Genomic DNA, 22,066 nt, shown 5'->3' on the forward strand with positions numbered 1-22,066 from the left:
AGAACGGGCAAGTCTCGGAGGAACCTCGCATTTGTATGGAGATACATTTTGAACAATTGGATGGAAGAAAATTAACCGTGCGATGCCAAGGGAATCATTTTATTTGGACGGTGGATTTATGACCTCAGAAATTAGAAATATGCGGACTCAGGCATCAGGCAGTGACTCGACGGCTTTCTCCGCATGAATTTGACGGCTGGGAGAGGTAATTGTAATACGTAAAGCCACGCACAACTTAAAATTAACTAAATTGTTAAAATAGTTAGTTTAAGTTTAATGTAATTTTTTATTTTTAAATATGAGCTTATTTAACTTTAATTCCTTATTGCAGTCTGAGTAAAATTTATTTGATTATTTAAAAATTTTATATTTATTTAATTATTTTTAAGTACGTGTTGTTTGTTTGTGACTTTCGTTGGGTATTCATAGGAAAGCCATTCGTGGATATACGCATGTTCTACGCTAATCGGATATAACGGTTCGGACCAGGATTGCCAGAAAACGGACCGGTTCGGACTCAAGTCCGACCCTTGACAGACTCCTTCATGTCGCAGTGAATCATTCCAACCCTAAACTGCACTGGCATCGCGTGCGCCGGACGACGCATTGACGGCGACGGCGAGGGATGGTGGAGGGGCACAGGTTTTGGAGCCACCTTCCGCTGCTGGTGCAATCCAGCTCCAAGGAGTCGGTGGAATACATACTGCAGGCTCTCTGGCGGACCCGGAAGACTGGCCTCGACGCCGCCGACCGCTCCATCATCCGAGAAATGCTCAACCTCTCCTCCGACTCCGACCTCGATCCTGTAATTCTCTGAAATTCGCCCGCTTGTTTAGTTCTGTGACAATTGGCTAAATTTGGGGCTTCAGCAATGCAAGAGATCGTTGATTTTTCTGAGTTCATGTAGTATCGATACATCGATGCCTTTTCTAAGTTCAGATTTCTCTCGCTCACATTATTTCCTCGGATAACCATGGTGCACTAGGATGGATTACTTAATTTTTTTTCTCTAGGATAGCATTTCAATTTCACGACTGATTTCAACTGCGAGCAAGAGGCATTTTTACATGTACGTCAATCACTGTTTCTGGAGTATAGATTCTAGCGTAGTTTGCTATGGTGCCGAAAATAAATTTTGAATCCCTTCTAATATTGTACACTTCCTAAACCACACAAACATCTTTGTGTATCTGAAAGTGGGAATTGTTTCGGGACTGTGATGTATTTGAAATGCTACATGACTTAACAACTCAATTGTAAGGGTATGTACCATTAAAAATTCATGCCATGTAAGTGGTTTATCTATGTGAGTTGACTTTATTAGTTTCTCCTTTGCAGCTTTTGGTATGCCTCCGCATGTTGATTCGGAAGAGTGTTTATGAGAATATTTCAAAGGATGAAATTCAGAAATTGTTTCCACCAGAAGTTCTTCCAGAATTGCAAAGGCTGCTGACGCTGCTTCTACAGAAGTTTCAACGAGAATGGCGAGAAGACGTACTCAAAGATCAGGTCAGGCCAAACCTTTTCTTTTAATTGGGAAAGAGATCCCTTTTCTCGTTTAGCATCCATAGGCTGGTTGTGTGGTTAGTTTCTTGCTACCCAGATGCAAGTCAGACTAATCAATAAAGTGCAGTTGCAATCTTTTCTTTTGCCCTTATATACAGTTTCCCATTTCAAATAAGTTACAGCATATTAGTTGTCAAACTGTGTTCATGTTTTTTTCCTGACCCTCAGGCTTCTGTGCCTCGTCTAAAGGCAATCACATGGAATAAGGTAAATCAAAGTCGAGATTCAGCAGATAACATTGCTGTTATTAATCTGAAGGTACATCAAATTTAGCTTTTCTCCTCCTGTACATTAGAGCTATAATATAATTAATGTGTTTCTTGATTATTTTGCTATTCGTTACATTTCAAATTTGCATTTGTTAAAATTGGACAGAGTAATTACTCAACTCAAAAAATTTTCTCTCAATGTTTTGGCAAAAAAAACTTATTAGAAAAGAAAAAATCAGTCATGACACTCTGGAAACAGACAAACTAGATAGAATGTTTAGGGTCCACATGTTTCATTCAATTTGTCTGCAGGAAATAAGGTATGATTTGCAGTCTCTTTTCATGAGCAACATATCCTTCATATATGATAGTCGAAGATTCTTGATATCAACACAAGCAGTTTTCCATATAATTTCCTTTTTCTCTCTATATGTGCAATCCATCTGTCCTGCTCAAATATCTAAAGGTTCTGCGCTTGATTGAAATGCTACAGGCCGCATGCAGCCTGCCTACCATGCACAAAACTTGTCGCTGAGAATCTCTTCTAGTTAAGAGAAAATCAAACATCATGAACCCTAAACTTGCAAACTTTGCTAGCCATGCAAAACAACTCATAGGTTCCTCAAAGTAGCTATACAACTCTGCTAGCCTATGAGTTGCAAAACAACTCTGCTATACATGTTTCTTTATGTTTCATTTTTCTTTTTCCATGACAAAAAAAGGGCAGCCCTCCCGCCATGCTCCGGGGATTTTCCATGACAAACTAGCTAAATCCAAAATGAATGCTTGTGCTTTTGGTGTGCACCACCATGTATATTTTCTTAATGACTATTGGCTACCATGAAACTGGCTTAATTATTTTATTTAGTTGTTGGAGAAGGCAGATGTGTCAAACCAAATGTTTTTTTCCCTAATACTGTTTTGCCAATATCTTTGATATGTGCAGCTCCACGATGACCAATCTATTTCAGGTGAAAAAGAGGTAAAGTTCCAATTAGCAAAGGACACTATGGAAACGATGCTGAAGTCCATGTACTTCATAAGAGATCAAATGTCTAACAGCGTAAGTTTCATAAATCGACAATCCATAGATAACTGATATATATACACAAGCCCTTTTTTGTCTTTCTGGAAAAGAAATACACTTGTTTATCATTATTTTATTTTATTCTCCAGGATGCTACCCATAATGGACATGGGCAAAGGGAAGATAAGAAAGCGGACAGCACATAGAAATGTTTGCTAGGAATAAACCATTACTAAGCAATGCTCAAGATGTTTGTTTAGTTATGTATATGATATGATAATACTCTCTTACCTAATTAAGTGGCATTATCCAAAGTTGACTAAATTGTACTAGTACTACCGAATTAATCTTGCATAAAGGTTTCTGAATGCCCAGTAGCAGACTAGCATTGATTGGGGACGCTTATATTGGTGGTGTTAACCTGTCTTTTTTATTTTTTTTTTAATAATTCAAATGTCCAGACTTAGCACGATTAATCCGGAGGTAGATGATTGTTTCTCCTGATTCATCTTAGATTTTAATAAACAAACAAAAACAATCCTGGATAGATGCTTTATACGTAGTTTGATACTTGCTAGAGATTACATATCAAGACATATAAGTTCTTGGGGCTACAGCAAAGTGACCACAAGATGTATCAATCAGAAACTTAATGTGCTTTGTGATGATAACAGAATGCTTGCGTGCATATTGCACTACCAAACTGTTCACTTTTCTGCTGTACATCTCAAAGAATAGAAGGAAATTCTGCAAGAAGGAGCTAGAAAAACAACAAACAAAAGAATAACATAGTACTGCTTTGCTTGTATAGACATTAAATTTCTTGATGGTGGTTGATTATATGTGCTACTTGCGCTTCCATTTTGCTCTGCCACGCACAACCACTGCTTTATCCTCTTGTAGGCAAAGCAAGTGTGTGCTTCGCAGCTTGATGCTCTGCGAACTTGTATTCACACTCACAGGGTCTTCCTCAGCTGCAGTAAGGTTTGTGAGGGACTCAAGAAGATTAGATTGCCTACATTCTCTGCGGTACTCAAGAGTCATGCTGGTGAGATGATAGTTTTCTAGTACATTTACGGGAACACTCTGCAATAGGTAGGAAGCAGTTGTATTCAAATTAGTCAGCCATGAATTGTTTTCTAAATCTCTTTCATTAATTGGAGCAGTAGTTAAATTTTCTTGATGTAGCTTAAAGCAGTAGTTAATTTGTTTCATGTAGTTTAATGAGACCTAACATTATGTTAATTGGTTCCCTTTTGCATGAAATTGATAAAAACTAGATTCTGTTAAAAAAAATGCCAGAACCTTCCAATTTACTAATGATACTTTCAATGGCTGATTCAATTTGTGTATATCTTGATACATGAGTGGATCAAGAATATAGTTTATAACTACTGGAAAATGGAATTTTAAACAATACATAGAACGCTGAAGTTGATTACCTCCATAATCCATCCAATGTATTTTACATTGTTTACATGTTGATTGACGTCCATGTCACTCCATCTTGGCTAAATCACATGATCAAAACATGTTTAGTGATTTATGGATTTATAGCTTCTGAATTCATGTTGAATTCCAGTTTTGAATTGACTGATTATAGTTAGCGCTGAACAAGAAATTTTACACTTACTGCTAAACCAGATTTGATGTTGCCTGCAGTTTCTTCAGTCAATTTCTCGATCTTTTCATTGTCACAACTGCCATCAAAAAATACTCTCCTGTCCAGATAGAAGGGTTCTACCTCTTCCCTCACCTGTTCAGGTAACTTGGACAACTTTCTTGTTTCTTTATTCATCATTACCCAGTTGCTGCATGTGTACGAGAAAATTTAGAGGTAAAACAAGTTACCGATGTGACGAAAGGTTTATGTACCTTGTCGCTCTTGTTATTATCTTTTGAGTGCTACAATCTCGGATCATCCAGTCTCTACGCATACCATTCTTCCCAGATGCTGCTACCCATGTATCAATCTCAATCACATCTCCCCTGAAAAAATCATAGTGGCTTGCTTCATCAGTAATAATATTAAAATGGTACCACATGAAAGTTGTATGGCATTAGGGATGTTTGAATATACCAGTGACTGTACTTCTCAACCTGAATATTGATTCTAGTAACAACCCATATTAGTTTCCGAAGGTTCATCTGATGCGTTGCACCAAATCCATCACTAGCAAGGCCAGAGCTCATGACATGATTCAGAGCTGTCTCCTGTTCTTAGTAATCACCAGCGCAGAGTAATTATACAGCATTACGAAGCAATCAAAAAAATAAGAAAAAACATAAACACCCTCCAGCAGGCTTAAGTCACACTTCTCCAATAAAACACAGTATTGTATTTGACTATTGCTTTGTCATTTTATCATTAAGTTGTCTTCCTCCCAACTATTTGGGATTAGCTTCATGAATTTTTCCCCCTCCATTGAGGTCTATGCAAGGTCGTATTGCTAGTGATATTTAAAAAATTGAATCATTTTATTACATTGACTAATATCTTCTTTAGCATTTAAAAAATTGCTTCCCGCTGTATCATTTCAATTTTATTCTTGTCATTTTATCATTTATTAGTGTTATGTCTGATTGCTCTTGGCTGTTAGTACTGTAATGATCTTTTTTAGTAAATCCACATATGCATCTTAGCCTTTTTATATTTCTATATTAACTTTTTTATACACATTACTTGATAATGCTCAATACTTTGATCCATAGAAAATGGCGAGTTATACCACAATATATAACCTTTTCCTTTTAGCTTAAGAGACATGATACGACAATCATACAAGACTGTAAAAGATCCTCTCTAATCAAACGACCCAATTCTATTAATGATATCTTTATCAAATATTCTTATAAGTAAAGGATTTTTCATGTTCTTCCACTCTAGCTATTCCATCGATTCTAATATGCTCAGAAAAGAAATATTAACATATGCTATCTGGTTTTGCTACACAAATTTGTGTTTAACCTGCCATATTTGTAAATGCAAAAACAACAAAGCTTATTTAATAGCAGGGATGAAGGTGCCAAGGTGACTGGTGGATGGATACAGAGGCAGAAGGCAATTAAGTACCTGCAGGAGATTCATGAGGGTCTCCATGGTTGCAGTTTCATCAGGTCCAATCTCATGAGATCTGATCACAAAGGTCTGCCTGTAAACGTATCTCTCCTCCACAAACCTCCCGAGCCTGTAAGCATGCGTGGACTCTACTCCACCGCCATCATCACCATCATCATCATCCTGGAGCACTGCAGTTCCATTCCCCATGGTCAAAGAAGCCTCCATACCATGCACCACTTCATTCATCTTGCTTCCAGTGACTCTATCCGCACTCACTTGTTTATAATTGTCGCCACCAGCCTTCGCATGAAACTCCCGTAGCTTTCCCTTCCTGGCACAGCAAATGACACTTGCCGCAGTCGGAGCTTCTCCCTTCCTGACTGGCCTGGCCTATGAAGATGTAATCTGGTGCTGCGGCTGGAAGCCATGGACACTGCAACCGCCTTACCGCAAAATTCCATGAAGAGAGATTTACTGGATGCAGGTATGAAATTCTTCAAAAGGGTCGGTTGATTTCAGAAAGCTGGATGGCAATTGATCGTGTTTTCTGAGGCCTTAAAGAGTGGAAAGAACACCAGATGCGGCGTGAGAGGCTTGCAAGAAAAAAATGCAGCTTGTGTGATGAAGTGCAGCTCAACCACCTCTATGGATAGAGGAGAAGAAGAGGATGAGTGTTTACTTGATTGAAACACTGTTTTTGAAAACCTGACTGTGCTGTTCAACCAGATAAACTCGAACTGAGGCAGGTTCAGCCGCCGTTCCCAGGTAACCAATTTTTATCGAACCGGATTTTTTTTGTTGGCTTGGGGATGAACTGGGACGAGATGATACTTGAATTTTGGAACTGGGAGGTTGAAAACAAGGTGGGTGTGTGCTCGATCGTAAGCAGCTCACCAACCTCTCCTGCCGTATACTCCGGCAAATTTTCCAGACTTGTTGTACCAAACAAATCAAAACTTGGACTGGAACATCTTTCACCTCTCAATATGAAATTCTCAACTTTATTCTAGTGGGAAGAGAAGGGAATTAAAAAGGAGATGAATTTGCTTTTGCTAAAAAGAAACATTGCATTCGTATGTGATGATGTATTGCGAGTTGACAAAATTCTTTCACGGCATAAAAATGATTAAGAAACTGGAAAACTAAAAATGAAGTGGCACTATAATTATTAGCTACATTTGAGCATGAGATGGAGCAAAAAAGAAGAAAATACTGGATCGATACAAGAAAGTGGCTCGAATTGTTTCCTTTTAACAAATGCATTAGATCACTTCAGCAAATGCTTCGATCACATATTTCTAAGGTCATATAGCATGTACAAAAACATCAAATGCATAACTAGTAGAATCATACTGCAGAGTTCGAGTAGAGAATTTAGATCTGCGTAGTTGACTACAAATAGCTGGAGGAAGTTTGACTCGCCGATGAAGATGATAACCAGTAGTGGAATCACTGAGTTTGACCACGAAATGCAGTAGCCTAGCCATCAGGGGCTAACAACCCAACACCGGAGCCTCTTTTTGATTAGATGAGGTAACACGAAGAATTGACTGAGCACTTAAAGGCGTGAGCTTTGCATGGCAGAAGGTCTCCCAGGACTCAGCGTCCACCAGTTCGGCAGAGCCTTCGTTCAGGGAGGTCTGAGAATTGACATAAATGGCTTGTAGTTCGATTGCAAGTGTCCGAGCAGCTTCTCTTGATTCAGGAAGCTGGTCACTGAGCTGGGATGCTGCAATTTCAATGAGCTTGTCGATTCCATAAGCTTTGATCCCTTCCATTCCCTGCAAGTAATGATTTTCAATTATTGAGAATCGCTGTTCAGCAAGTTGGTTTGGAGGAGAATGCACGTTTTGATTTCGAAGGTCAATAAGTTATTCAAATGGCTTGATTTCATCTACCAAAAAACAAAATGAAAAGTTTGATTCAAATCTGGGAGTCGGGTTGGACAATCCTATATCAAGAATCTCCCTCCTGCTGAGCCAGCTTCAACCACCATTTCTTCCCACAGGTCAGAACAATTTAACAATACAGAGATTAAAACTCGACCAGTAAAGCATGCACATTTTACCCAGAAAGACCCTGGTAAAAAGCTACATCCTAAAGAACATTATAGAATTTCGATAGCCTAATTAGTTTGACTCATTCAGAGCCAAACCTGCATCAGATTCCTAAAAATATTAAAACTCTGGAAACAAACTTAGCAACTGGTTCATGAACAGAAATATAGATGTTCATTTGAGGGCTACATCATAGAGAGCATCATAGTATTTCCATCTTTTTTCCTTATTAATTTGACTCGCTCCAAGTCAAACCTGCATCTGTTTCCTAAAATTAGTAAAACCCCGGAAACAAACTTCATAGCTACATACAGAATGTAAATGTGAATCTGAGCACTAAATCATGGAGAACATTATAGTATTTCCTAATTATTTTGACTGAATTCAACTCAAACCTGAATCTGAATCCAAAAAAGATATTAAAATGGCAGCCCACTGCTTCAGTATGATGTAGATCTACCTCAATTTAAGTCTCATTTAAAACGAAATAAAAATGTAGGATCCAGCAGAGTTTGAGTATGTATGTGGCTGCAGTTCCATTTCTCATGATCATTAATCATAAATTAGTAATGGGCAAATTCTTTTTACTAGTTCCATACAATAGGAATATAGGATTAGATGTTTCATACAGTTTCCAGTAGAACTTAACAAAGAATAAAAATCATTTTTCCCAAGAAATGGAACACTTTAATTAACAATCACCCAGTCTGGCTGATAATAAGATCCACACATAATTCAGAAAACAAGATAAAAAATGCCATTTAACATTTCTTATGATTCCCAGAAAAAAAAGAAGGAAGGAGTCAAGACTTCTAATATATTAGAGATGGTCACCATTGAAATATAATTTATATGGTGCAATTAGAACACCTGGTTTTCTTATGAAATAGAAAATACAAAAGCTAACTCAGGTAAATTAGGTTAATACAAAAACTTAATGAGATGTTTTTTACTGATCAGGTGGATTTTAGATAAACCTTGATTAAAGTACTAAAACTTCCAACCTACTCAAATATACTAATATCATCAAGGACATGGTAACACGTAGGAATATGACTCTCCAACTTGGTGTAAAGTACTTTTTACAAGAAATACAAAAAATGAAGTTACAATGGATTATCAAAATATGTTTGCGTAAACTACAATATTCACCAACTAGATGGATAGATAAGCAATTATACTTCCAAAAAGGAAGAAGGGAACTTACAAGTCGAGATACACTCCTTCTGAAACACATAGATGCTTTGGCTCGAATTCGAGGATTTTTGTTGCTAAGATAAGGAAGCAACTTTGGCAACAAAAGTGTTGGAGAAACTGAAATGGTCATTGCTATTAGAGCTGCCACAGCAGCTTCACATACAAAGCGTTTGTCTTGAGAGGATTTCAGTAGCAATTGAACAAGCTGAAACAAGAAAGGACCATGGTGTTAGTATTTTACACAGGAAACTAACATAATAAAATTACATATATGGTTGAAAATAACTATACCAGGGGATCCACCGAGTCAACGACTTTATCATTGTAGCACCTAAATATGTCAGCAGATGCCATAATTGCAGTTTTGCAGACAGCACTTCTTGGACTTTTCAGTGACTTCACAATCAATGGAATCACAGATCCTCTACCAGAGAACGTTTGGAAAAAGAAATAGCCAAAGAGTTGATTAATGCCAGTTGAGAAATGATTAATAACTTTGTACAAAATACAACCACTACAGTATTGCAAAGAAAAATAAAAGTAGATGACTCACAAGATTTCAAGCAGCTTTTCACCATGATGAATTGACAATTGGCGCACGTTATTAAGGGCTTCACATACTGAAATCCAATCCTTCGAGTCTAACCTAGCTAAAAGTGTCTAGGTGAGAGAAAAAAGAAATACCCATTTACTTCATTAGGTCAATGATAATTGCACTGGTAGGTTAGTACATAGGGAAAGAAACAAGAAAACTTTGAGGATGAGAACATACATTATAGCATAGATCCAAGTCTGGTAAATCAACCAGATTTTCAGATTCTATGTACTCTACTTCTGAATTTCCTGTCTCTGATCCATTAGACCCCACAACATCACCATTAAATGATGGAGTAGAAAATATGGGAGGAGTATTCTTCTGTAACTCAGACCCATTCTCAGTGATCTTTTCAGTAAATGACTTTGTTAAATTTCCTTTGCCATCAATTTTCTTATCCGATCCCAAAACTACATTTATATTATGATCCCTGAGGGCTTTGGTCGACATTTTCACCTGCTAAGTCAGAAAAAAATCCAATACAAATATATAAATAAACATACAGATTTACACAACTATATATTTTGTGTGCGCAAATACTCATAAATAGTGATGGATGGAAAATATAAGATATGAAACATAAATAATTCAAACAGACCCGTGAACCAAACCACAGAACTTCCTCCTATCATTTGACTTTAAGCGTGAGTGATCTATAAAGAATTGCAACTAGAACTATTTATGGCTCATTGACAATATTGCTACAAATTTCCATGACAGAGAAATGGAAAAATGCATCTACTGTAATATAATGGTGAAAATGGTTTAACATTGTCTTTGTCTGTAGTTTTAAACAAGTACTGCAAAGTACAATTCGACTTTTATCTATAATTTAGCTAGTCCTAGACTCCTACTCACAATCCCTACTACTTTAGATTCATTTACCAGCAAAGGTTCGGAAGCATCGTATGGGGAAGGAAAAACAAAAAGAAAAAGGATCATGACAGATGAAGTTTCACCAAGCGGCACCCGTCACCTATCCAGGCCCAATTCCTTTCACATGCAAACAACAGAGAACACCAATTTAGTTCGGTAAGCACATTCGAACCCTAGAACAACATGAATTTGCACGTTCATACCACTACCCAACGCAACAGTTACTAATCCACTTTCCCAGCGCTGCATACACTACAAGCAAGATGGAGTGTAGATATTTCACTCATGACAATGTCAACAATACGACAAGTGACCACTAGAAATTTCATAGCAAGAGTTTCATCTTTTTTTCGAGATCTGAAACTAGAGTAGCAACGACAACACTCGAGATCGAGCGTGACTATTACACGTCAAGTCAGAAATTTAGTGAGCAAAAGGTTACACCAACCAACAATCAACCAAAACAGAGCCCAAGCGTAGAGATGAAGCAGCGAAAAAACAACCACAGTTCTCTTGCTAGGTTTGCAGTCCACCGCACACTCTTCACCCTAGCGAATAAAATCCACACAAAAAAACCTACAACAAGATCCAACCACTAGAAGCATTCGACGCAGAAAGAGGAGCGATCGAGTGAGCCAGAAATCATGTCAAGTACATATATCATAAGCACAAATCTGAACCAAATCCAAAATTCTCCATCAATTACGAATCGCAAACACCACAAGGTTCCTCGAGTGGAGAAGAGCGAGCGAGGACGAAGATTACCAGGAAGTGGGAAGAGGTCCGGTCGAAGCGGAGAGCGACGGAGTCGCTAATTCGCTGGAAATGTCGGGAGTTATAGTTTGGTACCGTTCAATGCTTCGCTCTATGCATAGAAATTATCAAATTACGCTTGCTACTTCTACTCGAACCTCCCACTCCCTTTTGTACCTTCCGTATTACGTCTCCAGGCCCACTTCTTAGCCAATGATTGTGAAGTCGGGCTGTGGTGGGTCAACGACGCGTTCAAAGATGTAATCAAGCTGGCCATGAATTAAAAAAGGCAAGAAAATTACATGCCTTACTAAAATAAGTCGTTTTTCTCGGCCACTTCGACCGACGAGTCGACGCCGAACGCCTTGATTTGATATCAGAGCTCACAATCTTACCCACACCCACCCGGAAGATTTATTGGACGATTGGCGAGCGGGTCCCAGAGCTAACGGAGCTGCCTACAATTGTGGCACACAGGTGTACGACAGGGTAAAATTACTCAGAAGGAAATCGGAAGCGGTGATGTCGCAGGCATGTGACCCGCATCCGACACCTGCCGCGTTGGAAAGACGGTATCACCGGCGGGGCCCGCGTGGCTCACCGCGGAGTTACTCAAAGAGCGGGTACGAACGGCGAGTAAACCGTGAGATTGGTCGGCGGGGCAATGCACTGGGATGGTGGAGTGGGGACGCCGGCGAGCGTTGAATTGCATGATGAGAGCGGCTGGACAATATGCAACACTTGGTGGGGTAACATGTCATGTGAGCCTGCAGTGTAGTTATAAGTTAGATTAATATAATATAAATATATAAGAAGTCACTAGAGAAAATTAAAAGATTTTCACTCCACGTGGCCTTACTCTTTGATGATTGAATTATTATTAAATGAATGGAAAGAAAAGAATGACAAAAACGGTTGTGATCAATCCCCCCCCCCCCCCCCCCCCCCCCCCCCCCCCCCCCAATAATTTAGATATTTAGATCGATCCGAGGGGGTGTAAACGAGTCATCAAAACTGTGTGTGATGGTCAAACTTATTTGATAAAATAATTAAATTTATTTAATTTAAAATAAATGAAAATATAATAATTATTATTTAATTTTAATTTATTTATTTTTATTTGAGCTCTTTGAATTTTAAACTCTTCTAAATGCATAAGAAGCTCCAAGGTATGCTTACTTTTTTTTTATAATTAATTCAAGTATCTAACTCTTCGATCAATCAAAAGTAATCCAGCAATCTCATAAAAAATTTTCATTAACTATCAAAATAAATTTAAACAATTAATATCTTACAGTACACCATATTTGAGAATCAAACAGTAACAATTTGGAAACCGCTAGAACGCATTGCACCATAACTCTGGGGCACCAATTATGATCATCTTGAATGAATCATTGGATGTTATTGGATCTCCTGATGGCACAAAACCAGTTGATAAGCAAAGTAGAGCGCTCATGTTCCAACTCACAATATTTTTAACTATAAAAACAACAAAGTCAACTATAAAAACAACAAAGTCGCCATTATTATTTTTAACTTGTTTATTTAAGACGGAAAACCAAAGATCTAACCATCTCAAGCTTTTATTACAAGGGAAAGGAGCTAGAAATTTCATTGGAACGAAGAAAACCTTCTTTGTCGTACCTTACACTATGTCTAGTCAATTCAACGTGAAACTACTCTTAAGACAAAAACAATTAAAGGAATTCAAAATCTCACGCACAACCCATTTAATATTAGACCAAATTTTTACATCACATGAGACTACAATCTAGAGACACTTAAAACGCATACCATGGTTCTTCACAACTCGAGGCCACTATAATTAGATTAGAATGCTCAATCAAACTACTGGTAGTAAACATACGGAGCACAGCTAATGAAGCTTGTTGCAATTAACTGCACAAGAAAAATCTTCCGAATTTTTCTTCGCAATAAAAAAAATACTGATTCTGATTTATGCAGCATTCAACATAAGGCTATGGAAAGAGGTATGGGAATATTGTATCTGTCTAAGTTTGTCAGGCACCAACTGACATCATAACTTGGGCCGCAACATGATTAGAGATTAGAAAAGGCCACTGACTTGTTGCCTACCATTAAGTTGGTGGCTTGTCAAACTCACCTTCATCTAAGATGACTTTGCAAAACATTCTATGATAATATTTCAATTACTCTGAACAGACAGGGAAATGAAAAAGATCAACAGCTTTCAATTTCAGGTATACTAATATATATGCTCAGATTATGGATCAAGCAAGTAGCTAAAACTGAGAAAAGAAAATCCAGCCAAAAGAAGTGGATATAGCAAGATAACCCTGATCAAAGCATATAGGCAAAAATGCCTAAAGATCAAATTGCCATCCCTACATCCGAGTTTCATCCTGAACATTTTCACACTTCCAAAGAAACAAATCAACACAACATCAAATTTCATAATGCAGTTCTTTGAAAGATTTAACCAAAATCAGCCAGACCTCTGCCCTATGGATTAAGTCATGGAATAGCTAATTCCAACAGAGAATTTCTTGTTTTGACATTGCAAAACAGAAAAATTGAAAGGAAAAAAAAAAAAGCTAATTGATCAAACAACACTGATGATAGACATAAACATCCAGTGATGGAAAGCCCACAGAAAAAAGGCATTTTTAGCATGCATTAAACAAAATTAAAAATCAAAGCCGACAAAGGAAAGGAGATAGATCACATTCTATCCTCTCTTTTTCGTGGAGCGCAAGTTATGATCTCATCGACCCTTAATATCATCTCAGCTGCCTCAGTTGCTGACAAGAGCACAGCTTGCTTTACTTTGAATGACTCTGATATCCCTAGCTTCTCCATATCACCAACCTGAAAATCAGACAGAGATATCATGGCAAAATTCTTTAAATAAAAAGTATCACTATGAAAGTATATCTTCTCCTTACACTGCCAGATATGACATCAATTCCAGCATTAGCCATTTCTTTGTGATGCTCAGCTCGGAGCTGAGAGATCAGCTCGGCACTGTCCAAACCAGCATTGTCTGCTATAATGGTGGGTATTGCTTGGAGTGAACGAGAAAAGGCTTCAATGGCATGAGATTTCTTCCCAGGAGTCGTGCGAGCAAGTTCATCTACCTCCTTAGACATAACCATCTCAGGCCATCCACCACCAAGCAAGACCCTACTGTCATTCACTGTCTGAGACAGTACACAGAGGGCATCATGCAAGGATCTTTCAGCTTCATCAAGCACATGCGAACTGAAAAGACATCCGCAATAACTAAACATTGTTTTTCATAAGATTATTCTCTTAAAAATTCTCAGCTTCCATTGAAACATACAGATACAAAAAACAGAACAGAAATCAGAAAAATCCTTCAACTTAACAATCACCTCCTAGGAAAAAAGGATTTGCAAGATTAATAAAGACAATAAGAAATCCAAATTACTACCTTATCTGCAAGCAATCCCGGCTTACTATGGCACATATAATTCAATGAATCTAACTGAAACAAGATAACTTATTCGAATTAATAATTCATGTAGGAGGTAGGGTGGCATGGAAAACATGAATAAGCTGCTCGATAAATAGAGTCAAATTTGCAAGATTAATAAATACAATAAGAAATCCAAATTACTACCTAATTTGCAAGCAGTCCCAGCTTACTATGGCACATATAATTCAATGAATCTAACTGAAACAAGATAACTTATTCGAATCAATAATTCATGTAGGAGGTAGGGTGGCATGGAAAACATGAATAAGCTAGATAAATAGAGTCAAATTTCTGAGTAGAGTCCAAATCAAAATATCAATAATCCATGCTACTCAAATGGCACGTGCGCTTTGAGGCAATCCTATAAGTTTGTCGTTCATTTTGCAAACAGCAAGCTTGAACCCCGTATTCAGTTAAGTTATTCCGTGGTTATCATGTTACATTTAGCAATACTACTTGACAGAATAAACCACATCTCATCTTATATTTATTAGTGTCAAGATGACAACAAACCAATCTCCTTTGTTTTAATATAGGCATTATCAACTTTGAAATCAATATAAAAAACACATATTCAAGAATATTTCGAGAATGTTATTTTGAATTATTGTAATAATTTAAAATTTTGAAAAACAATCTTTAGTTTTATGATTAAAAAATATTTTGTCAAAAAAATATACATTAATATTGATGGACAATACAAAATTATCCAGTATATTCTATATTTGTAAATTCATATAACCATTAATATTCATTTTGTTATTTCCCCTCAAAAGACATATCTTTAAAATAATTGAAAATATGGACACTTATAATTATAATTAATACATAATTAATCATAAGATAAACTTGAATTAATAATATATCTACAAATAATTTAGTAAACATGATCTTTATAAAAGATATAGGTCATTGATATTTTAAATTTTAATTAATTAAAAATAATTATGTAGAGAGCAAACGTATCAATTGCTAATGTAGAAAACAAACTTACTTCAACATAAATGTTATATGTACATTCACACTAGCACAATTAATTATAACAAAGTATAAAATCACACCAGCACAGATTAATGATACACAGTGGACATTTGCCAACATTAAAGAACAATTCAAATACAAATGAAAAACTAAAACTTCTTCAAAAGCAATCAAAAGGAGAGAGGCAGCAAAACAAGCATGTCAGGTACGTTCAAAATGTCAACCAGAATATAAGTGTAGATTAAAAGCACTAGAAGCATAGAAAGCATCACTTATGCTGGTTAAGTTTGCAAGGCATACCTTGCACCTCTTAGGACAATGGTACATGCCTGACCCATTTCGACCCCAGAAAAATGAATCAATTTGTCTTCCCCGATCATTATTTCCTCGATGAGCTTGCAATGTCCAAGCTTAACAGACTCAGGGTTGTCAAAGGTTGAAGCAATCTCACCTCCAGTCACTAAGGCTAATCGCTCGATTCCTTCAAAGTCAGCATGCTCAATGGCAAGAACACCAGCATCTGCAAAAAGTTCCTCAGGGAAATTGTAAATCAACTGCCTGTTGACAAAACAGTTGATGCCATGATTAATGATTTTCTGCACTTTCTCTCTCATCTTCTCCTTCTCAGCTCCCTCAATCTCTGCAACTTTAGTCATAGAATCAACGCGAACTCGAGCCCCATATATTTTTACTTTATCTGTGTCCATAGCAGTGTTTGCCACTAAAATTTTTGCATTTTCAATACGTTTAGGTTGGCCAATTCCTATTTTCTTGTCAAGTATAAATCTGCCAAGAGTAGCAAAAGTTTCATGATCAGAAAAAACAAGAAATGCTTGGAGATTTATTGCTATAATTCAAGTCCAAGATTCAAAACATTTGTACAATTTAGTACCTCATACACACAAACAGCACATAGAATCAGGATAAGAAATAGAGACCTCACCCTTTACACAAGTACACAATCATCAAACCATATTGTCAACCATACAAATATGCAATTGTACAAGAAAAAAGGTGAATGAAAAAAAACACTTTCAGGACTGCAAAGTATATGAAAATTTTCATAGGGTTTGGGAAAATAATGGAAAAATCTTTTGTTGTGTGACTAGATATAGCATAATGATTGCATCAAAAGATTCCGCCAAATCAATTACCTCATTGGAAGAATATTTATTTGAAGTGATGGTTCCATTAGTCATATAACACTTATCTTTGAAAGAATACAAACTTGTACACAGTTCCACCAAAATCATAAACTGCAAAATAAATCATTATATAGTATGTGTAGCCTCTAATAGTATGGCTCTATGAACTTTCATTATATTGTTGAACTTTAACATCATCAGGCAATATTCACAATAGAACTAGGGATGGTAAGACATCTAGTACCTGCATTTTTGGGTACAAAACTACTCAAATCAAAACTCAACTAACAGTGATTTTGTTTAAAGCGCGACTAGCAATGCACATTCTCTAAGAGTCACCTTTTTTAGGATTCAACAAAGCAGGAAAGCAGGGATGATATAGCGACTCATATTTTCCCTAATGAAACTTTTCCTTAGAAATTCTTTAGCTTGTTATTTAACTCCATGCATTCTTGGGTTCATTCGATTATGTGGGAGATTTGACAATTGTGATGCATGGATAAGGTCTATATAGCATGTTGGATCTTTTGAATAGGTGGTAAGCCACAACACTTGTGGGTCCTTAGGTATGCTTGTGGGTTCCGCCTTAACATTTTGGGATAATAATATTACACCTGTATCCTTCCCTTTCTTTTGTAATTGGTACTATGTAAAAAGGTGAAGAGGTTGTCTTGAACTTTTTATTGTTACCATTTGTAGCTTGAGCTTAGGTTTAGCTGTAGTAGGGTTTTCCAGGTACAATCTACACATCACCGTTAAAGACACATAAATGTCATACAAATAGGGTCTATCTATGGTCACATTCATGGGAAAAACGTCACACAATATGTTGTCAATTTTAGGCATGTCTTAATTGGGACCAAACATGAAAGGAACACAACAAATTGGGCTAGCTTTGTGTAAGAGTTTGTCGAAGGGAGAACTTCCTATCAAAACCAAACAAAGTTCAGCTCTAATACCAATTGATGCAACACTAGGATGCGAAAAGAAACATCCCCAGGTATCAGGCTTCCACGACAACAAATTTTGTCGAAAGAGAATTTTATTCACTCAAAAGATAAATTATAAATGGGAAGTTAGGGTCATTTTAATGATGCCAACCCAACCAAAATTGAAAATAAATAAATAAATGATATAAGAAACACCCACTTACCTAAAAAAACTTGGAAAATAACTTGCCTATGATACAGAAGCATAATACTCTAGAAAAACATCCTATATACCTAAAACTCCTGATTTGGAGACGTTACCAAATAGCACTAAACCAAATTATAAAATAAGATTTTATTCCAAATTTGTATCATAATATTTTAATCCCTCCACCCTTGGAATTCCTAGCCAGCCTTCTTGGGTCAAGGATCTTGAGAATGGACCAAGACTAAGCCTAACTCAAGGGTGAGTTAGGTTTGAGGAGTGATATGTCACAGACCTTCCTAGAAGAGGATTTGCAAAATGGCCTGAACTTTTGTAGTCAGGTTCTCTAGTCTTGTTTCTTGCCTTTCATATGCTTCGGTGGCAAGTTCAAAATGCTCTTTGGATCCCACATGATTAGAACTGAGAAGGTTGTGAGGGCCTTATGTTATAGGAATTCCCACATATAGTGCTAGTCATTTTGGCTGGTTTGGGCTCAAAACAGTCAGCTACATGCATCCTACTCAGCTGCTGAGTATCTAAACTCATGATGTTATATTGTTTGAAATTCTCCATCTAGATCACTTTTAATGGTTTCCATGTACTTTACCCCTGGCACTTCAAATTTTAATCTACTTCTCAAAATGAAAATATATGATTGAAGTCAAAAGCATTTCCTAAATTGGACACAAATCTTCAGCCTGATCACCTATTTCAGATTTCAGTAAGTAAAATGTAAAAATAAAGGAATATAATGAAATAAATACCCCTTCAAATTTTAATCTACTTCTCAATATGAAAATATATGGTTGAAGTCAAAAGCATTTCCTAAATTGGACACAAATCTTCAGCAACTGATCACCTATTTCAGATTTCAGTAAGTAAAATGTAAAAATAAAGGAATATAATGAAATAAATACCCTTCATCCAGAAATGAATCTTTAAGAGAACCTCCAGCCTTCTTAATAATATGGATTGACTCCAGGTTAGTGCTTCCCTGGCATAGTCAGCAAATAAAATGTTTAGACAACAAATTTAACTAGAAATAACTTTTAAACCTTCAAACCAAAAAAATCACTATAACATATTAATCTTTTACCATTATCTTTTTCATTTTAGTTATATTTAAAAGCATAATGCTTGACTAATACAGAGGAGACAGTTCCTATGATAACAAAATAAGGCTAGCTTCTATTGAGATAGCTGAGGAATTAACCACAAGAGAACCTTGGTTTACCTTTCATTTAACAGCAAAATCATAAATTTCCAAGAACTCTATTCCTAGCATTCAATGAAATTAAACACTACAAAGTCCTCTGCAAGTTAACAAAGTTGTGCATCCATAGTTGTCATCAATGGCAAGCTAATTTCATGAATACATATATAATCATTAAAATTGAGAATTCAAGCTCCACTTTATGTTGGAAATAATTTGGGAAATTTTAGCAATTTACCCAAATAAATATCTCACGAAATGGATTTCAATCTGCAAAAAAGCATAGTTATTACATAAGCAAACAACAGGATTTCTTAATTTCTTTCAGATTCCTTATCCTCTGAATCCACTTAATTAAGGGCCATTGTTTAACCGAAAGTTATTCCCTAGGAAATAATTTAATACCAACACCAAACACATAATAAACTGGATGTTTTTCATTCTTTTAATCCTCTCCCCTGTGAATGCACTACCCAAAAGAGGTAGAAAATGAAAATTGTTAAATAAAGAAGAAAATTTTAAGCATTATAGAATAAAAGATATTTAAGACGTAATCCACAAAAAGAAATTGATTCAATCTTATTATAACACAATGAACTTGCCTAGAAATAATGCTACAACGTTCTCTGGATTACTGAAAAAGAAAAGTAGTGGATACCTTCAGCCTTAAAACAGCATCCACTGCTAGTTTAGCAAATTGTTCCTTATCCTGGGAGAGAATTTTTGAACTCAAAGTTGTCATAGCAATTTTCATCAAATCTGACTTGAATCTGTCTGCATCATAAAAGTTAGAAAAATGATTTTTATAAATTGAACAAAAAATCATCTTGCAGCATAAGAGATGTATTTTGATTTAAATTGGTTCCAAAAGGTTAATCATATGAAGCATCAAGCTAATGGGAGAGCCTCAAGTAATTTATATTTACCCTGTCAAGACTTGCACTGCCAATATCAACAGAAGCATAGAAATAAAAATATGAATACTTGTTCTAGGTTGTGCATGCACAATAGAACGTGTCAAAAATATCTAATACCTGGATCTTGTTTGTTATCCTTTGCCTTCTGCAACAATGCATTCCGTGCACACTCAGCAGCCATTCTGTAGCCTACAAAATCAGTGGGCATAATATAAATAGTGCAAATAAAAAACCTGTTGTTTAATTAAACTAAATTTTTTAAAAACAAATTACCAAGCAAAATTCCAGACTGCATGATATCATCAGAAATTGTCATGTAACTCGACAGTGTGCATAAAATAATAACAAACAAAATTCTGAAAAAAAAAACTTAAAAAACTACCTGCAATGATAGTCATCGGGTGAATTTTTTGATTTACTAATTTTTCAGCCTCTCTGAGAAGTTCTCCAGCTAAAACAACAACAGAGGTTGTGCCATCACCAACTTCATCATCTTGAACTTTAGAAATATCTGAATGTGGAGTAAAGGAGTCCCTTGCTCTAACATAAGCTATCATCTTCCTTCATTAAGAGCTCAATTACAGAATACAGAAACAAAATATGCACAGTATGTTTCATAAACTAACAAGTATAAAGCATGCCCAAAGGATACCAACTAGGACCTTAGCAGCTGGATTGTCAATGTGAAGCGACTTCAAAATAGTAGCACCATCATTAGTGACAGTAATGTTACGTCCTCTACCAGTTGACTGCAATATCTTATCCTACACAGGCCCACTGATTAAGTGCTAAGAGGATTCAAGAAAAGACAAATAAATAAACAGAGAAAATAACCCACCATTCCTTTTGGGCCTAAGGTTGTCTTGACCAGATCCGCAATTGCCATGGCACCAACAAATGATGCCTGCATAGCATAAAGTTGTAGCACCAATCAACAAGAAAAAAATCTTCCAAAAAAAAAGAATGTATGCAGATGCATTGAACATAGAATTGATCTTCAGTAGTCATAATCATGCTTCCAGATTCTATCAATTAATGAGTTAAAAAAAAGAAAGAAAGCCTAGTCCTGAGTCTTGTAATCTCATTACACATGATAACTCCAAATACATAACATCCTGCTTCCACTATTTAAAAAAAGGTTTCCATTCTCATTAATATAGTTCAACTGAACTAATAGAAAGATTGTTATAACAACAACAACAAGCCATGTAATACTTCTAGGAAAATAGATGCCGATTTTCTAATCTAAAATGAAAAAAAAACTGGTAATTATTCTATAAGTTCGTAGAACCTATAGTTAAGCTCAATGCTTCAAAGTGAGGTGCATAATCATAAAAGGAAAATATTAATGGAAAAATACATCAAAATTGCAGAGTGATCCGGCCTTATAAAACGAGATGACTGTTAGTATCATTATTTTTCACTACTGATCAAATCGAAGGCATACCATTCTCGCACGATCTCCTTTCTCCTCCGTAGCTTCATCTTTAAGCAGTCTCGTATTCTGACCATCACGAGCATTGTCAGACCACAAGATCGGGAAAAAACGATGATCATTTTATTACCAGCAATGGCAGCTGATATCGCAAAGAAGAAAAAAAAGATTAGAAACTCAACGTACCACCATTTCAGGCTATTGGATCTGAGAAATCAAGAATCACCAAGGCGGATCGAAATAATGGAAATGAGTTGGCCAGAACACCCTTGTTAGGACCGCTTGCGAAATCCTGGAGACTGGGATCAAAAACCCTAGAGGAGTGGCGAGCGGGATTCGAGACTCTTCGAAGCGAGGCACCGAAGGCCGGAACTAGAAATGAGCCCAAGCCCCATTTATTTAGGGCCCGCAAACTG

At 36.5% G+C, this 22,066-nt stretch overlaps 3 protein-coding genes and 1 pseudogene across 4 annotated transcripts; 1 reads left to right on the forward strand and 3 right to left on the reverse strand.

Moving 5' to 3' along the window:
- Positions 1-544: 544 nt before the first annotated feature.
- LOC141836567 (uncharacterized) lies at positions 545-3,315 on the forward strand. Its single transcript, XM_074724074.1, has 5 exons — positions 545-805; positions 1,339-1,509; positions 1,735-1,824; positions 2,722-2,838; positions 2,952-3,315. The coding sequence occupies exons 1-5, from the start codon at positions 626-628 to the stop codon at positions 3,006-3,008; spliced, it is 615 nt and encodes a 204-aa protein (XP_074580175.1). The 5' UTR covers positions 545-625; the 3' UTR covers positions 3,009-3,315.
- Positions 3,316-3,338: 23 nt separating this feature from the next.
- On the reverse strand, positions 3,339-6,324 carry LOC141836565 (palmitoyl-acyl carrier protein thioesterase, chloroplastic-like; annotated as a pseudogene).
- Positions 6,325-7,103: 779 nt separating this feature from the next.
- LOC141836746 (uncharacterized) lies at positions 7,104-11,429 on the reverse strand. Of its 2 annotated transcripts, none has more exons than XM_074724270.1 (6): positions 11,354-11,429; positions 9,890-10,168; positions 9,671-9,777; positions 9,409-9,541; positions 9,128-9,322; positions 7,104-7,644 (listed from the first exon to the last, which is right to left on the reverse strand). In XM_074724270.1, exons 2-6 carry the CDS (start codon positions 10,160-10,162, stop codon positions 7,357-7,359), a joined length of 996 nt encoding a protein of 331 aa, XP_074580371.1. In that variant the 5' UTR covers positions 10,163-10,168; positions 11,354-11,429; the 3' UTR covers positions 7,104-7,356. The 2 variants fall into 2 exon arrangements, with proteins under 2 accessions (XP_074580371.1, XP_074580370.1); XM_074724269.1 differs by lacking the exon at positions 11,354-11,429 and adding an exon at positions 10,598-11,331.
- A 2,324-nt stretch (positions 11,430-13,753) lies between these two features.
- On the reverse strand, positions 13,754-22,000 carry LOC141836091 (T-complex protein 1 subunit beta-like). Its single transcript, XM_074723500.1, has 11 exons — positions 21,837-22,000; positions 21,663-21,719; positions 21,054-21,119; positions 20,868-20,979; positions 20,598-20,726; positions 20,333-20,404; positions 19,957-20,072; positions 19,003-19,079; positions 16,107-16,592; positions 14,272-14,587; positions 13,754-14,194 (listed from the first exon to the last, which is right to left on the reverse strand). Exons 1-11 carry the CDS (start codon positions 21,840-21,842, stop codon positions 14,048-14,050), a joined length of 1,584 nt encoding a protein of 527 aa, XP_074579601.1. The 5' UTR covers positions 21,843-22,000; the 3' UTR covers positions 13,754-14,047.
- Positions 22,001-22,066: the final 66 nt, after the last annotated feature.

This window comes from Curcuma longa, chromosome 10, assembly GCF_044706935.1.
Source record: "Curcuma longa cultivar G26 ecotype Majalengka, Jawa Barat chromosome 10, ITB_CL_G26_1.1, whole genome shotgun sequence".
NCBI lineage: Eukaryota > Viridiplantae > Streptophyta > Magnoliopsida > Zingiberales > Zingiberaceae > Curcuma > Curcuma longa.

Excerpts from the sequence above, each read along its gene's own strand:
- LOC141836567 (XM_074724074.1), top strand. The coding sequence starts at position 626 with ATGGTGGAGGGGCACAGGTTTTGGAGCCACCTTCCGCTGCTGGTGCAA. Across the intron at positions 1,825-2,721 it reads TTGCTGTTATTAATCTGAAG|CTCCACGATGACCAATCTAT; the intron begins GTACATCAAATT and ends TGATATGTGCAG. Across the intron at positions 2,839-2,951 it reads GAGATCAAATGTCTAACAGC|GATGCTACCCATAATGGACA; the intron begins GTAAGTTTCATA and ends TTTATTCTCCAG.
- LOC141836746 (XM_074724269.1), bottom strand. The coding sequence starts at position 10,654 with ATGATCCTTTTTCTTTTTGTTTTTCCTTCCCCATACGATGCTTCCGAA. Across the intron at positions 10,169-10,597 it reads ATGCTTCCGAACCTTTGCTG|GTGAAAATGTCGACCAAAGC; the intron begins GTAAATGAATCT and ends CTGACTTAGCAG. Across the intron at positions 9,542-9,670 it reads GAAAAGCTGCTTGAAATCTT|AGGATCTGTGATTCCATTGA; the intron begins GTGAGTCATCTA and ends GTTCTCTGGTAG.
- LOC141836091 (XM_074723500.1), bottom strand. Across the intron at positions 20,980-21,053 it reads CCTTAGGCCCAAAAGGAATG|GATAAGATATTGCAGTCAAC; the intron begins GTGGGTTATTTT and ends GGGCCTGTGTAG. Across the intron at positions 19,080-19,956 it reads ATGCTGTTTTAAGGCTGAAG|GGAAGCACTAACCTGGAGTC; the intron begins GTATCCACTACT and ends TGACTATGCCAG.